The following is a 16248-nucleotide window of genomic DNA, read 5'->3' as shown; positions in this document are numbered from 1 at the left end:
CCCGAGCGGATGGTTACCAAGACCCATCGGTCCAAATGCACAATTTACCGTTTCCCAATTTCCCAACATGCATCGTGCTTAGCCAATGAAAGAAACACAGAAATGAGCTGATACATTCAACAAAAGGGGTATTTATTTACAATAGGCAGGGAGGGGAACACAGAAGAGCAGAGTTATTAGACTATAAGAAATTCAAATTCACACACAAGCACTTATACAGTTGCGACTTCAAGACGAGCCCACACACAGAAATGGACCCTGTCGGGTCTTTATTGAAGGCTTCCAGCTCGAGGACAGGAGAGCTGGAGACCAGAGCCTGTGCTTGGAACTGTCCACCTCATGTGGTCTTCGACGATCCGGCTCGGTGGGACTCGAACCCGCAACACGATGCCACTCCAAGCACCAGGTACCGCACTCTCCAACCGGCCACGCACCAATCGACCAAGACCAAGGAGAAGATCAGAGGCGACGATGATCCAGCTCGGCGGGACTCAAACCCGCAACACGATGATGATGACCACCACGACGACCACGACCTCCATCACCACAATGACCTCCACCACCACGACGACCTCCACCAACACGACCCTCCACCACCACGACCCTTTTTCCACCCAGCCTGGCGTTCCTTTTTATTCCTTTTTACTCCGAGGTGAGCAAATCGCCGTCTGAGGGACTCTCCACCCTCATTGGACGGGGTGCCGTGGGAAAGTCGCTCTCTGTGGCAATCTCAATCCCATTGGCCGGGGTGCCGTGGGAAAGTCGCTCTCTGTGGCGTGATTGGACAAGGGGCATGCCTCTGCCTTCCTGGGTGGAGTCCCGGTCAGAGGCGATGGAAATGTCCGTCCATGTACGTGGCCGAACGCACGTGGGCCATGGCGTCGGTGTGTGAAGTGAAGTGAAGGAGGTTTGTTGTAAACGAAACTCTGCAGCGCACACATGTAATTCCCGTTAGACACAGGTAGGGGGCCCTAACTATAAACACACACTTACTGATATAACTGATCGAAAAGGACCTGAATATTGAGTGCAGTAAGCTTCCAAATTCGTAACAATACCTCCTTAGGAAATCCCCCGCTGAGTGCGCTGAGAAAGATGTTGCCATTGTTGTGACACAACTGGTACCCAGAGTGTCCCGGGAAGTGATGGTACTTTCCCCAAGCTCAGTGGCTGTTCTTGTCTCGTCTAACAGTGTCTTTCGTCGAAATATCCATGTGTGTCTGGCAGCTCCACTATGAGCCTTAGATCATATATACAGTGAGTACTATCAGTTTATATCGACATTTCACTTGATCCTTGTGAGAGAAAAACAAACAATACATAAATTCCTTAAATTAGCATGTTTTCATTCTTATAAAATGGTCCTTTGTTTTCTCCATTCCATGTAATATTCCAGGTAATATTTTGTAAATATTACCTGGTGTAAATATCTAATGACATCAATTTATATTAATTGGTCTACAAACATGCTTGTAATCTTGTATTTAATTACCATACACCATATGGTGGCCCTTTTTAGAGGGGGGATATTTTGTGGGTCAACGGTTCAAAATTGAGCTCAGCAGACAATTTTTCCCGACCCAGCACCGCCCGATTAAGTTTTAAATGTTGTCTTCCCACATTTCTCGTGAAATGCCTGCAGGTAGCCTTTCTAAGCACATTTTTCGACATCCTGCCACGACGATATTTGATTAGCGACTTCCCGATAAGTCTTTGCGTAACGAGGAGGTGCTTGGAGCCATTTATCTCGCACAAACACGTTTGATTCATCTTCTCTGATTACTGACCGCCGGTAACTTTACGACGCAAGATCTGATTTCCAGTGGATTAAGTGTCTCAATATTTCCCACTAAAGGATGGTAATTTCTTCAACGTGCGTGTGACTTCCTGCGTTTTATTCAGATTTACTCATGAACCTGACACTTCTTTTGAAGGAACACTCCGGGGTACACTTTCATTAATCGCCGTACAAGGTTTCCATCACCGAATAAAACCTTATCTGAAATATCCGATAAAATATACTGCAGTTGGAGAACATGCAAAATATACCAGAAAGGCCCTCGATCGAGTGCGTACCTCCGCCATGCCGAGCAGTTCACGTTTTGGATCCCACTGATAGGCCTCATCTGCATCCGGACCCTTAACCCAAATCGAATCGCCTTGTCCTTGTCACCTCCCCTAACAACTCAACCACCTAGTTTTGTCCGAATCTGTCCACAACGTTTTGAGATGTCCTGCTCACGGACAAACGGGGGTGGAAACATAACCTCCGTCCACATCCGGTGGCAAAGGTACTTGAACGTGCCAAGCTCACCAATGACTGCCCGGCCAACGGGTCCAGTCATTTTGATGTTCACATACGCAAGTGTACCGAAGAAACTGCTGTACCACACAAGTTGTGAAAAAAAAACAACACACACACATGCGTGATGCTTTCTACAACTTGCAAAACACGAATATAAAGCTGGTATACTGCGTTGTAATCTTATGGCTCTTCCATGCCACCTGCCACCATTCCGCCCCACCCCGTCCCAATAATTAAATACTCCCCTCCCCAATTGCACTGCACAGTTCAGGCTTTGTGCTCGAGGCCGATGATGGCACGGGCTTTATCTTCCCACACAAAAACACAAATCAGCAAAATACAATTTCTCATTTGTTTACACGAGTAACTTTAGTTTCTGTAAAGCACAATTCAGGTTGTGTTTGTTCACTCCACCCAACAGTGTCCTTTTTAAATGCTGCGACGTTGACATCAATTCTCCTTTCCTCGATGTGTTCCTGATTGTATTATTATCTTTCAACAGGCAGTCCACGCTACCATTGCCCTCCCTGGCTCTGACACGTGGCTCAGGTACGTGAGTAGCCATGCCCCAGGCTACGGTGCCCTCCTCCACATGGTGTTGACCCCGTCCTCCATCCCATTCAATCTCCTCAAGGTCCACCTGGTGGTAGCTGTGGAAGGCCAGGTGCATCGGGCCTGGTTCCCAGCTGCTCCCAACCTGCAGCACACATTTTGTTGGAACAAGACCAACGCGTATGGACAGCCCGTCTTTGGCCTTTCTCAAGCTGTAGGTGCCATTGTAGTCTGTGTGGTATATTTTTGGGTTAAAAAAACACGGTATTGTAAAGAGAATTGGTCAAATTAATTGGGTAGTCTATCTAGTCGAAAAAAAAAAAATTTTGAGTTTTTTTTTTCTACCCTGATTATCAGTATTTCCGTCGATATGTTTGTTGGGTAGTCGATCTCGTTGAAAAAATTTAAAAAATTAAAAATTGAAATTTGTTCTACCCTTATTATCAGTATTTCCGTCGATATGTTGGGTAGTCGATGTAGTCGAGAAAAAAAAAACTCCAAAAATTTTTTTTGAGATTTTTTTTTCTTTCTACCCTTATTATCAGTATTTCTGTCGATATGTTTGTCTGTCTGTCCCTCTGTTCGGTCCAGTGCTCTGTTAATACAATGGCAATTTCGATGAAACTTGGTTGGTAGGTTCATACCATGACCTAGTTGTGTGCAAATGAGAACCGTTGCTATGGACACCACCGTTGCCTAGCAACGGGACTTTGAAATTTTTGAAAAATCATCAAAAAGTTATTTTTTAGAAAATCAAAAATCGGGCCACGAGCGACTGTGGGCAGTACATTCAGCCATATTGTCAAAAATTTCCAGCCGGATCCGATGAAAACTGTCGGAGAAGATGGACTGAATGAACCCTGGTCGAAAACAATAAAAAAACGAAGTTCGTTATATCTCAGAGACTATGGGTCAGATATACATGAAACTGGTATGGTAGGTTCATGGTATGTCCTAGTTATGTGTGAGAAAGAACCGTTGATATGGACCCCTCCGTTGCCTAGCAACGGCCGAAAAACCTCTAAATGTGGGGGTATTTTAATGAAAAAACAATCTGCAGCATTAACCCTTGAAGCTAGAATCATGAATTTTCTTGTGCTTAATCCTCAGGTCATTCCCCAATGAACAGGCCCATCGCGCCAGGTTCTATTGGGTAGTTGACTACCCATGTCCGCCTACCGGCTTGTCTGTCTGTATGTATGTCTGTTCGGTCCAGTGGTCCGTTAATACAATGACGATTTCGATGAAACTTGGTTGGTAAGTTCATACCATGACCTAGTTGTGTGCAAATGAGAACCATTGCTATGGACACCACAGTTGCCTAGCAATGGGACTTTGAAATTTTTGAAAAATCGTAAAAAATTTATTTTTTTCGAAAATCAAAAATCAGGCCACGAGCGACTGTGGGCAGTACATTCAGCCATATTGTCAAAAATTTCCAGCCGGATCCTATGAAAACTGTCGGACAAGATAGACTTTGAATGAACCCTGGTCGAAAACAATAAAAAAACGAAGTTCGTTATATCTCAGAGACGATGAGTCAGATATACATGAAACTGGTATGGTAGGTTCATGGTATGTCCTAGTTACGTGTGAGAAAGAACAGTTGCTATGGACCCCTCTGTTGCCTAGCAACGGCTGACTACCCATGTCCGCCTACCGGCTTGTCTGTTTGTTTACCATTCGACTTTGAGTAAGGTGGTTGCAGAAATGAGTGTTGTGTGAATTTGACCACCATTTCCTCCAATATGTAAATACATTGATACGCCTTGTTTTGTTTTTTCTTTTTCCAACCTCGACCCTTCTTGTTTTGTCCGTTTCAAACATATACTACTTCCTAACCTTACGGTCCATCTTTTTCCTTGTCTTTCCCTGCTATATATTCACCTTTTCACCTTTTTTTTAATATATGTAATTTATCGGTGGTTTCTTCGGTGAGAGAAGGTTATTTGGGTGATTTATAACATTAAAATCTGACTCATGGGAGTGTATTTTTTTACGAGTGAAGTCATGGCTGTGATTTGTGCTGCAGTTGATATCTGTAGGATACGAGTACGAATCATGCCCGGACATGGTGCTGTGGGAGCGACGAATAGCCACGCTACTCGGCCGTCAGCCTGATGGTGCCAGCCTTGGAGGATGGAGTTTGAACGAGCATCACGTATTGGACACAGGCAGTGGTCAGCACTTATAACTTTTCATCTTAAGACTATCGAGCATCACGTGACATTTTCTTAATCCTGTGAAAATGTTCTACCCGTGTCACATATCACGTGCCTGTGTTGTTTTTATGCTGTCAATGCAGGACTTTCAAAATTATGTACGAATGCTAAACGAGGCCTTTTGTGCATTCACTGTGTGTTTACTCTGACTCGGTTCAGCTCGACTGGCACTTTTAACCTGCCGTTGTGAGGACGAAATCTGATTCAAATCTTCTTTGAACAATTTTTTTTTTCAGCATTTCGACGATGGAGTGGAAATTTCGAGATGGTTAACCATAATTGTTTTATTCCTGAATGCAAATCAGACTCATGGAAATATGAGAAATATTCTTGATTGGAAGGTGTCGGATTCATACAAGCGAGCATCGGCCGTGAATAACACACGGAGGTAGATTCTTTGAGACTTGGGAGGGCTCCGTTCCACCTTCTGAAATCCACATATGGAGATAATAACCAACACACACACACACACACACACACACACACACACACACACACACACACACACACACACACACACACACACTGATGCTTCACCTAATATGGAATAGGCAAAGCCGAGAAGCGAACATAGAATTCTTCTTACATTCAATGCTGCAATTTCCGGTTACTTCGGCCTGGAATCGGGATCAGCAATCAAATAATGTAAATTATGATTAAAAATTAATTTTTGATGATGCAGGAGATATCTTTATTAAAATCAGTGGAGGAAATATACACCATGTCTGATATTTAGGTCTTTCATGTCTCCGACGATGCCTTTATCTCCCGGGACGCATCATTCCCAATGAGAAAAAACCGGAAGCAAAAGGGTCATAGCCGACGATACAGATTCCAAATTGCCAGGGAATTGTGTTGTTGTTGTTGTTTCCTATTCTCTCATGTGCACGCGTTTGGTATGAAGCTCACTACGTTCTCGATTAACAAGAAATGAAAAAATCTTATATAATTCCCCTTGCAGTCCCAGAAACAAACAAAACTACAAGGTCACTCGGTAGGGCGCATACCTCTGCCACACAATGCCTGATCCACGAGAACATATCGGGCCCAATACATTTTTGAAATATCATGCTATACAGTACTATATCGTATTTGGCCCTATCTCTCAATGGTGAAGAATCACTTTAAAAATTAAATAATTCTCGTATCTAGAACCGGATTCAGATTTTCACTAAAATCGAATCAATTCGTCCTTGAGACACACCCAAGCTGTCCACTAAGTTTCGTCCGAATCCGTCTACAACTTTTTGAGATATCGTGTTATATATCGTTTTTGGCCCTATCTCGAAATGGTGAAGAAGCACTTTGAAAATTCTAGTAGCCTGATCTGGATCCGGATCTTCAACAAAATCTTATCAGTTTGTCGTTGTCACACACCCAACCTGTCCACAAAATTTCATCCGGATCGTCCACAACTTTTTGAGATATCCTGTACACAAACAAGAAAAAGTTGTCGTGCAGAGCACGACACTTGCAGAATCCACCCCCCCCCCCACCTCTCCAAATGTTGCCATGGATACATCATGGTGTCCATTTCATTTAAATTAACATTTACAATCTCAGTCAAAGTCAATCGGATGAAAATTGATTATTTTTCAGATTGAAATTGATGATTTTAGAAGTTGACCTTTGACCTTTTCACCTCAAATAGTTGGTTTCCCATTTGACTGACACAATATGCAAATCCTGTTCAACTTTCAAGTGAATCGGATTTTAAAAAATGACGATTTTAGAAATTTGACTTCAATATGACCTTTGACCTCAAAAATCAATGGACTTCTCAGTTTACCTCCACAACTTGGTAAAGTTTCATGACGATTGGTTTCGGTCCGTCGGGGGTTTGTGCAGCAAACGCCCCTCCACTCGGGCCTCGGCCCACCGGCCCACCTGGTCGGGAGTTTGCACGACGAACAGCTTCCCGTTCGGTGAGCTGAGAATGTTCTCTGACTCTTTTGTTGTGCAGAGGCACAGTCCTTTCTCCCAGGTACTTTTCCAAGTATTTTCGACATCTTTCAGAAACTTTGTGAGCCATTTTAGGTAACAATCCTTATCTCACACACACACACACACACACACACACACACACACACACACACACACACACACACACACACACACACACACACACACACACACACGGTATAGTTTACGATGCCCCAGAGATCGCGACGTCCTGGGTTTCCGTGCATGTGCACTGAGCATTCTGGGGCGGCTAACGCCATTTCGAAAGTCCCATATCGACGTTTTTCAAAGCAGGCCATTAAAAATTAAAATCTCCACCGTAGATTGGCTTTTAAGTGATTACAAAAGACATGCACCTCCTAATAATACTCCCGGTCAATTAATTTTTTTATTTTTTAGAGGGTTTAAGTACTTGCTAAATCTTAAATATTACACTGACGTGTTCAAAACTACAAGGTTATCATCCTGTAATGCACAACACCCCAGAGGTACAAACCGAATATGCGTGCATGGGGTTTGACTCAATTCACCGAGGTAAAATGCTGAAGATCCTGAGAGCTTACGGAGTGTCTGACCGTCTACTGAAAGCAATAGAGGCCAGCTATACCAAGACCATGGCGAACGTCGTATCACCGGACGGAGAAACAGCAGCGTTCGAGCTCCGAGCTGGTGTGTTGCAAGGAGACACTCTGGCACCCGACATCTTCATAATTGTCCTCGATTATGTTCTACGTCAAGCTACCAAAGATCATGTGAAGCTTGGTTTCACCATAAAACCAGGACGAATTAAAAGGGTCGGACCGGTTACGCTCACAGATCTGGATTTTGCAGATGACATAGCCCTGCTCTGTGACCAGATGGAGGAAGCACAGCAGCTACTGACAAGAGTGGAAACTGAGTGAATTAAAGTTGGCCTTCACCTAAATGATAAAAAGACAGAGTACATGACGTTCATCTGCGACGAAGGTACTCTCAAGACCGTAAAGAATGACACCATCAAGAAAGTCTTCGACTTCAAGTACCTCGGATCAAGAATGATGAGTTCGGAGAAGGACATAAATGTATGGAAGGTGCTGGCATGGAGGAGTATGAATGACGTGAAGAAGATCTGGAGGTCGTACCGAACTGGAGGGCTCAAAAAGAAGATCTTCATCGCTGCCATAGAGTCCATTCTCACGTAAGGATGCGAAACGTGAACACTCACCAAGACCATGCTGAAGTCATTCGATGGTTGCTATACACGAATGCTCCGGATGGCTCTTGACGTCGGTTGGCAACAGCACATGATGAACGTCGAGCTCTATGACGACCGACCGATGCTCACCACTAAAATCGAGGCGATAAGACTGCAACTAGCGGGGCACTGTTTACGCCACCCTGAGTTACCTGCCAGCCTAGTCATCACATGGGAGGTAGAACCCTGGGCGCCCTCCCGAGACTATGGTCAACACGCTCCTGGAAGACGGTGGCGCGGCTAATGTCTGAACTGAACACACTGATGAGGGAGAGGGAGGAGTGGGGAGTCCATCATCATGCCCGAAGCGGGCCCTTTTGGGCTGAGTCGATGTAGTCGTCGTCGTAGTAGTAGTAGTAATAGTAGTAGTAGTATGAGAGGTGCAACTTTTTCATATATACAGATTCAAGGCTCATGGGAAAACAATAGAAAAACAATAGAAGATAAAAGTGTCACAAACAACACATCAAGACGGTCGCAAACAAAGCGAGCGATACTGGACATACATTCCAACAGGGTCTGATGGAATGAGTCAGATATTGGGAGGAGGGTTTGCGAGAGAAAAAGAGATTGTGAGTAATGAATGGAAGAAGATGCGAGGCGATAGGTAACAGCAGCGATCTTAAAGCACAGGTGGGTAGAGTGTGACTGCATGATGCAGGGAGGCAATGCACATGGGGGAGTTGTATAACATTCTGCCATATTTCCACGTGTAATTAATCGTTTGCTCCTTAATGAGCAGCATGCCAAGCCATGCCGACGATTGGTGATCAGACAGTTTGAAAAGAGAAACAAATTCATCTCGGCGGCAAATTAGTACTATGGGTTCCAAAGCCTTGCTTGCAAGTGGAAGCAGGCTGACCCAATCTACGTTTGGAGAATCGGCCTTGGCAATCTTGCTTTGGATGGGTGATGATTTCCACCTTCCCAGGAGGGACGGTCCATTGTAAAGGAGCTGTTGAAGATTGCAGACGGAAAAGGTGCCGGTTGAAGTGAACAAGGTTTGAGAACTTGGGTCGTGATGCCATCCAGGCTTGAAGGAGAGGTAAGGTGAGACAGCAGCTTCTCAACTTTGTTCAGTAAAAAAAACAACGAATCGAGTCCAGTGACGGTGGTAGTGGAATTGGAGGCGGCGGTTCTGTACACAAAATGTCGGCTCGTCTAAAGTGCGGTGATGGACGGTCGAAGGCATCAGATTGGTGGGTTTGTTTCATTGACCTTCCTTCCAAAGAGAGAGGGTAAGAATTCAAGATTTGCCCGGATTAAAAGATGTGTTCCAAGTGTCAGACCAGTATCTGATCCTTTCTGGGTCAACAGAGAGGGAAAGCCGTTGCTGCTCGTGGCCTGTCGGTGTGAGGTGGAACTTGCTCAGGGTAATGCGGAGTCATCTGTGGAGGGATAAAAGAGGTTTCTCCAGAGCATCGGACACATCAAGCAAAGACGGTGCGGACATTTTGCCTTATCACGAGTAGAGTTCACTGTGGTGTTATTTCTAATAAGGGGAGATGGAAGGTGAGCATATGTCATGTAAACGCCAGGGAGAGATTGTAACTTCATAGCAAGTTTTGATGGATTTTAGGCTTTGATGGATTTAGATGGATTTGATGGATTTAGATTTTGGTAAAGATCCCGATCGGGATCTGATAGTTTTAAAAGTGATTATTCACCATTGAGAGATCGGCCTAAACCGATATATAGCACGATATCTCAAAAAAGTTGTGTACGGATTCGGACGAAACTTGGTGGACGGGTTGGGTGTGTGGTAAGGACTAATTGATTCGATGTCGGTGAAGATCTGAATCCGGATCTGGATACGAGGATTATTTAATTTTCAAAGTGATTATTCACCATTGAGAGATCGGACCAAAAACGATAGATAGCACGATATCTCAAAACATTGTGGACGGATTGTGACAAGACCTGGTGGATGAGATGGGTAAGTGAAAAGAACAAGTCCATTCGATTTTGGTTCAGGTCTGGATGTACATCCGGCCTATCAGCGGGATACAAAACGTAAACTGTTCAGCTGGGCGGAGGTATATGCTCTACCGAGTGCCGTTCTATTTTTTTTTTGTATACCTTGTCGAGGCTCGTGTGAGAGCTAACACACAACGCACAGCAAGGGGGGCATGAGACGAGAGGGGTGGGAGTGGGAAGGTCAAAACAGAGGGGAACAGAGACATTAGGAGATCTGTGGAAGGGAGAGGGATGGGACGGGGAACATGGGGAATACAAGATGCACATTTCAGGGACTTTCAGGAAGGAAAGCAGGAAAATTTTGGAGTGGATTAACGGGGGTAGAAAAGATTAAGGATTTGGATGGGGGATGATAAGAGGTGGTGGTGAACAGCTGTTTTGAAGACCTGGAGGGAAGAATGGGATTGAATCGAGTGAGGGAGTAGTTGTGAATGTGATGCCGATTTAATTGGCTGACAACTCAAACAAAAGAACTGATTTCTGGCTGTCTATGGCACAGCCTCATGGTTTTATAAACGCAGAATAAATGTGTGAGATTGAAAGGCCCGATCTGTCATCGATGTATTATTGGACACGATGTTGCGCACACAGAGCGAAGAGCCTTTGTGCTCAGGTGTGTTTTCTGGAAAAAAAAAACAAAGACGGCGAATTATAATTGATACGATTGATTCCCACACAAGTTTAAGAATACATCGTTCTTCTTTCACCCGACGTGTTTACAGCGCAAGTCCGATCTTAAAAGTACTAAAAAAAACAAAAAACATGAAGTCTTCATTCATTTATTTGTGGTTGTAAAGATGTTATAAATATATAAATAGAAAAATTCATTCTTTTTTTACTTTCCTGGGATGGTTTTGGGAAAACAAATTCCATTTTTTTTTTTTTTTTTTTAACAGAAGCCATAAAATCACAGTCCATGTATGTTTTTGCATACTCGGTGAGCAAACCCGTACGAGAGTCATCACAAACGATCCGTCACTTCACCGACGCAACAGACAGTTCCACTGACCAACTTTATTCATGTCATTTTATTCGACATAATCTTCTACCTTAAAGCGTACGTCATCCAGAGATTAACCAACCAACCAACTTTTTAATCCGAACACGGAGGACTTCCCCCACGAGCATACTTAAGGTGGTTGACGCGGCTGTTTTAACCTCCTCATTGGATGAAAAATGTCTTCCTCTTACCTGGTGATTTGTTTTTATTTCTTTGAAATGTTTCTTGATGGATTGCATGTGCATTCGTCTTCCACATCTCCATGAATTTAATAGGAATTTCTGTGTCTTGTTTAATGAAACTTTCTGCCATACCTGTGCTACCTTGGTGCCATTATTATCGCCATGCTTTTTGAAAAAACACTCCGTCCGTCTGTCCGTCCGTCTGTCTGTCCGACCGTCAACGTATCTCCTCCTAAACGATTGTTTAGAAATTCACCAAACTTGGTAGTTATGAACACCACATGGTAAGAAGGTGCGAGAGCAGCATCATTTTTTTACCCAGCACTCCCTACCCCCAGGGCGAGGTCAAAGGGTTAAATACCAAAAATGCAATTTTGCAGAAGTTTTTTGATGAAACTTTGTACATGCGATCAACATTGGGGAGGATGCATGAAATATGTTACGATTTTTTGGGATTTGAACCTCGGTTCATGCCCCAGAGGGTGGTGACTTGAGGTCACAGGGATCAAAATGGGGGGGGGGGGGGGAAATGACCTCAATATTTAATATTGCGTAATTCCTGGCAGAACTTTTTGCCATCTTTCAACATTGCTTCACACGGGAAACGTGGGCCTTTGCTGATGGCGTGCCATCGACTTCTCTCTAGTTGTAATTGTTGAAACGAAACAAATAGCGTGAGAAACACGATATCTACCAGACATATCGATAAGTAAGGAGATGGCATACATGTAATGTTGCGATCGCTTAGACCTATTATTTACAAATTTCAAGGGGACAAATGACTTTCTCGTTCACCATCTTAATTGAATCTCGCAGATGCCGCTAAAAATGTGGAAACCTTTGTAAAAAAAAAAAAAAATCTTGATGTAAGAGTTCAGCAAATATATTTCATTTTACTGAAGCAATGTATATGTGTAGGGACGGTTCACAAGGGGAGCGGAGAGAGCATGTACATATCCCAGCTGCCGCCTGTGATTGTCAGCGTGATGGGCAATGGCCGTCGACGCAGCATATCTTGCCCAAGCTGCAATGGCGTCGCTGAAGGCAACAAACTACTGGCTCCTGTCGCCTTGGCTTGCGGGGCTGATGGCAGTGTATATGTTGGAGATTTCAACTTTGTCCGGCGGATCTTTCCATCCAAAAACGTCACGAGCATCTATGAGTTAAGGTATTGGTTCTTCCTTGAAAATTACCAAATGTTATGCTCTGATGTTTATTAATGAATATAAATGAGTAATGTCGTGAGGTTTTTTTTAACCCAACTGTTAAATTTATGTATTATGAATGTTTGCAAATGGAAATGCTGGGAGTAAAGGGGAATGGCCTATCTTAGGAGGGATCAAATGATAGGTGAAGCCGTGCCTTATTCAGCAATTGTATCAACCATGATAGAAGGTAGAGGAAGAGAAGGCGGGGCTTTGCGATCCAAGCTCTTTAATCCACGGTGAACTGAAAGAAACGGTAAACAAACAAATAATAAATTGATAACTCGGTATCTACAGATTGTGCAGTTGCTGAGTTAAACGAACATTTTTCGTTTAGGATATTTGAACTCAGGTTTTTTTTGGGGGGGGGATACGTAGTCAAGGCTCGTGGCTTGGCATGAGGCTGTTCGTCTTTCCTGAATCGGTTCAGGTTGCTGCTAACTTCTCCTTCCGGTTCCTTGCTTCGTAATACCACATTGGGTCACTAATCAAACAATAATACTGTGAAAAGATGTATAACTACAACGGCACTCCGTCGAGCGGATACGTCCGCCAGGCTGAACCGTTTACGATTTGTATCCCGTTGAAAGGCCGGATCAGGTCCCGACGTGAAGCGAAATCTAATCGGCTTGTTCTTCTCATCTGACCAACTCGTCCACCTCGTTTTGTCATAATCCGTCATGAACTTTTGTTAGATGATGATTTTTTTTTGAAGCTATATATCGTTTTTGGCCCTATCTCTCGGTGGTAAAGAACGAGCTTGAAAAATCAAAAAATTCTCCCATCTGGATCCGAATCCAGATCCTCACCAACATTGAACGTCACACACGCAACACGTCCGCAAAATTTCGTTCAAATCCATCCATAACCTTTTGAGATATCGTGCTCACAGACAAACGGTGAAAATATAACCTCCGTCCACTTTCGGTGGCGGACGTGACAAAGATCTGTAAATAGGGGGTGCACGGATGAACAAGTATATCATCACGAGTCAGAATGAAATGATGAGTTGAGCATCGAAGATATTTATATAATATTCAGCCACTTGACTATGGAGGATTAAATTACCACCATGGGCAGTCCCAGCTGTAATTTCACGAGGAAATCATCTTGATATGTTATGAGATTGGAGAGCGGAAATGGCAAACGTTCATGTTGCATCTCAGACTGTTACTGTTTACTCATTTCTAGCACTTACATCATACTGATCAGGGAAGTTAACAATAAATCTAATAAACTGGTGCTGAAGCATCATATTGCTGTCTCACATCGACTTTTATGTGACTCTTGTTTGTTTTTTTTTTGTTTTTTTTGTTGTTTTGTTTTTGTTCTCTGTATTTCTTTCATGTTGCTTTCAGGAATAAAGACCTAAGACACAGGTAAGCACTCATGTACCTCAAAATATTCTCAATCCTTCTCGAATACAAGGCGTAAGATGTGAAACGACTGTATATGCTATTTTACCCCTATCGTGGTCTCCTGCCATTCTTGTTGGATGTCAACATATGTGTGTTGGATGCATGATACCTTTAGGGGGGGGGGAGGTTGTTTCGGGTTCAACATGAACGAGAGTCAGGTCGGGAAAGATTCCTCTGTTAGGAAAATGGAGCAAGATACCCTCGATAATCCAACCCCGTATAATAGTGCAGCAGTTCAAGTAAAAGTTTCAGATTATCCGTTTCAGTGTAAGTGATGAAAAATATTAAGTTGAGAACACAAGGAAAATCAAACAACCCAGAAATGCAAACCGCTTATCATTCATGATTATCATTCAGTATTATAATTCAGTATTATCATTCATTATTATCATTCGGTATTATCATTCATTAATGCTTGTCAAACTATTTTGGGAAAGTGTTGACCTGTTAGTTTGACTTCGTTTGTGGGGAAGGTGTTGAAGGCATCAATTGAGGACCAGATGAGGAACCATTTAAATAAATACAAACTAATTAAAGGTAGTCAGCATGGGTTTACTAAAGGTAGTTCCTGTTTAACAAATCTTTTATAGTTCTTTAGTGTGTGATTGGGTGGATGAGGAAAAGGCAGTGGACATTGTATATCTGGACTTTAAGAAGGCATTTGATAAGGTACCACATCAGAGGTTGTTAGCCACAGTGAGGGCTTGTGGAGTGGCTGGTCAGGTAGATAATTGGATTACAAACTGGCTTCGTGGTAGGAAGCAATGAGTGGCTGTGAGTGGGAGGATGTCTTGCTGGGAGGATGTAAGTAGTGGGGTACCTCAGGGATCAGTACTCGGACCATTACTATTCATTATGTACATCAACGATTTGGATAATAGGGTAAAGAGTAAGTTTTCCAAATTTGCGGATGACACAAAGCTTGGAGGTAAAGTGGATAGCTTAGGGGGTGGTGATCAGATACAGGAAAGCATTGATACTTGTATAGATTGGGCAAAAGATTGGCAGATGGAATTTAACCTGAGCAAGTGTAAGGTGTTGGGGATGGGAAAGAACAATGAAAAGAGAGATCACAGGATGCAAGGGGTGATTTTGGAGTGTGTCGCACAGGAGAAGGATCTGGGGGTGGTAATAGATATGGGAGGTAAACAGGTAGCACAATGCCAGGCAGCTACAGGTAAACCAAAGAGGGTTTTCGGTTGTATTCGGAGGGGGATAATTTATAAATAACAAGAAGTGGTGTTAACATTGTACAGGAATTTAGTGAGGGCCACATCTAGAATATTGTGTGCAGTTTTGGTCACCACAGTTCTGGAAGGAGATAGATGCCACAGAGAGGGTTCAGCACATGGCGACTACATTGATTCTGGGCCGAACTAGACTCAGCTACAAGGAGCGGTTAAAGGAGACAATGTTTTATACACTGGAAAGGAGGTGGTTATGAGGAGATATGATAGAGATGTTTAAGATAATGAAAGGTAGAGATAAAATCAGTGCAGATTAATTATTCAACAGAGTGGACAGTGATAGGACCACAGGCCATACCTGAGAGTAAAGAAGAGGAGAATTAAGATGGTAGTAAGGTTTCACTTTCACTCAGAGTAATTAATGCATCGAATGGCCTCCCTGGAAAGGTGGTGGCACCAGAAACAGGAGATAAGTTTAAATTAGAATTAGATAGGTACCTGGAAGTTATGGAGATGGAGGGGTATGGGGATGTTAATCGAACTTTTCGGTAGTTTGAGTATTGATGGGTGATTGTGTGTGTTTGTACGGAGTGATTTGGGGGGGGGGGGTCTCATCAAGGGGTGTTGTGTGGTTGATGTGTATTTTTAACCCAAACCCATGCCCTCTCCCCTGAAGAAATATATATATATATATGTATATATATATATATATATATATATATATATATATATATATATATATATATATATATATATATATATATATATATATGAAGCCTGGTGTTGGCGCAGTGGTTAGGGCAGCGGCTTGAGATCCAAAAGGTCCTGAGTCCAAAGCCCGTTGGGCCACTGGATTAATACACCAGGGGGTTGACTCAGCCTGTCATCCTTCCGAGGTCGGCGAAATGAGTACCAGTATACTGGGCCGGTGTATACCCCGGTTAAAATAGGTGTACCATATCCCTGTGTCGTAAAAGGCGACCAGGGTTGCGTCAGGAAGGGCA

At 43.3% G+C, this 16248-nt stretch overlaps 1 protein-coding gene across 12 annotated transcripts in view; it reads left to right on the top strand.

Annotated features, from left to right (window-relative positions):
- LOC147017666 (teneurin-3-like) overlaps positions 1-16248 on the top strand; it is a 420926-nt gene that overhangs the window by 356510 nt on the left and 48168 nt on the right. For 11 of the 12 annotated variants that reach the window (XM_085847416.1, XM_085847409.1, XM_085847415.1 and 8 more), the window contains 4 exons: positions 2808-3071; positions 4890-5037; positions 12353-12602; positions 13998-14018. In XM_085847416.1, the coding sequence (XP_085703542.1) occupies positions 2808-3071; positions 4890-5037; positions 12353-12602; positions 13998-14018 (683 nt within the window). The remainder of the gene's footprint in view (positions 1-2807; positions 3072-4889; positions 5038-12352; positions 12603-13997; positions 14019-16248) is intronic. The other variant, XM_085847417.1, reaches the window with a different exon arrangement.

This window comes from Eptatretus burgeri, chromosome 11 (assembly GCF_056783735.1).
Source record: "Eptatretus burgeri isolate ZD-2024b chromosome 11, Ebu_testis_v1, whole genome shotgun sequence".
Taxonomy (NCBI): domain Eukaryota; kingdom Metazoa; phylum Chordata; class Myxini; order Myxiniformes; family Myxinidae; genus Eptatretus; species Eptatretus burgeri.
This window is presented reverse-complemented; position numbering and strand designations above follow the sequence as displayed.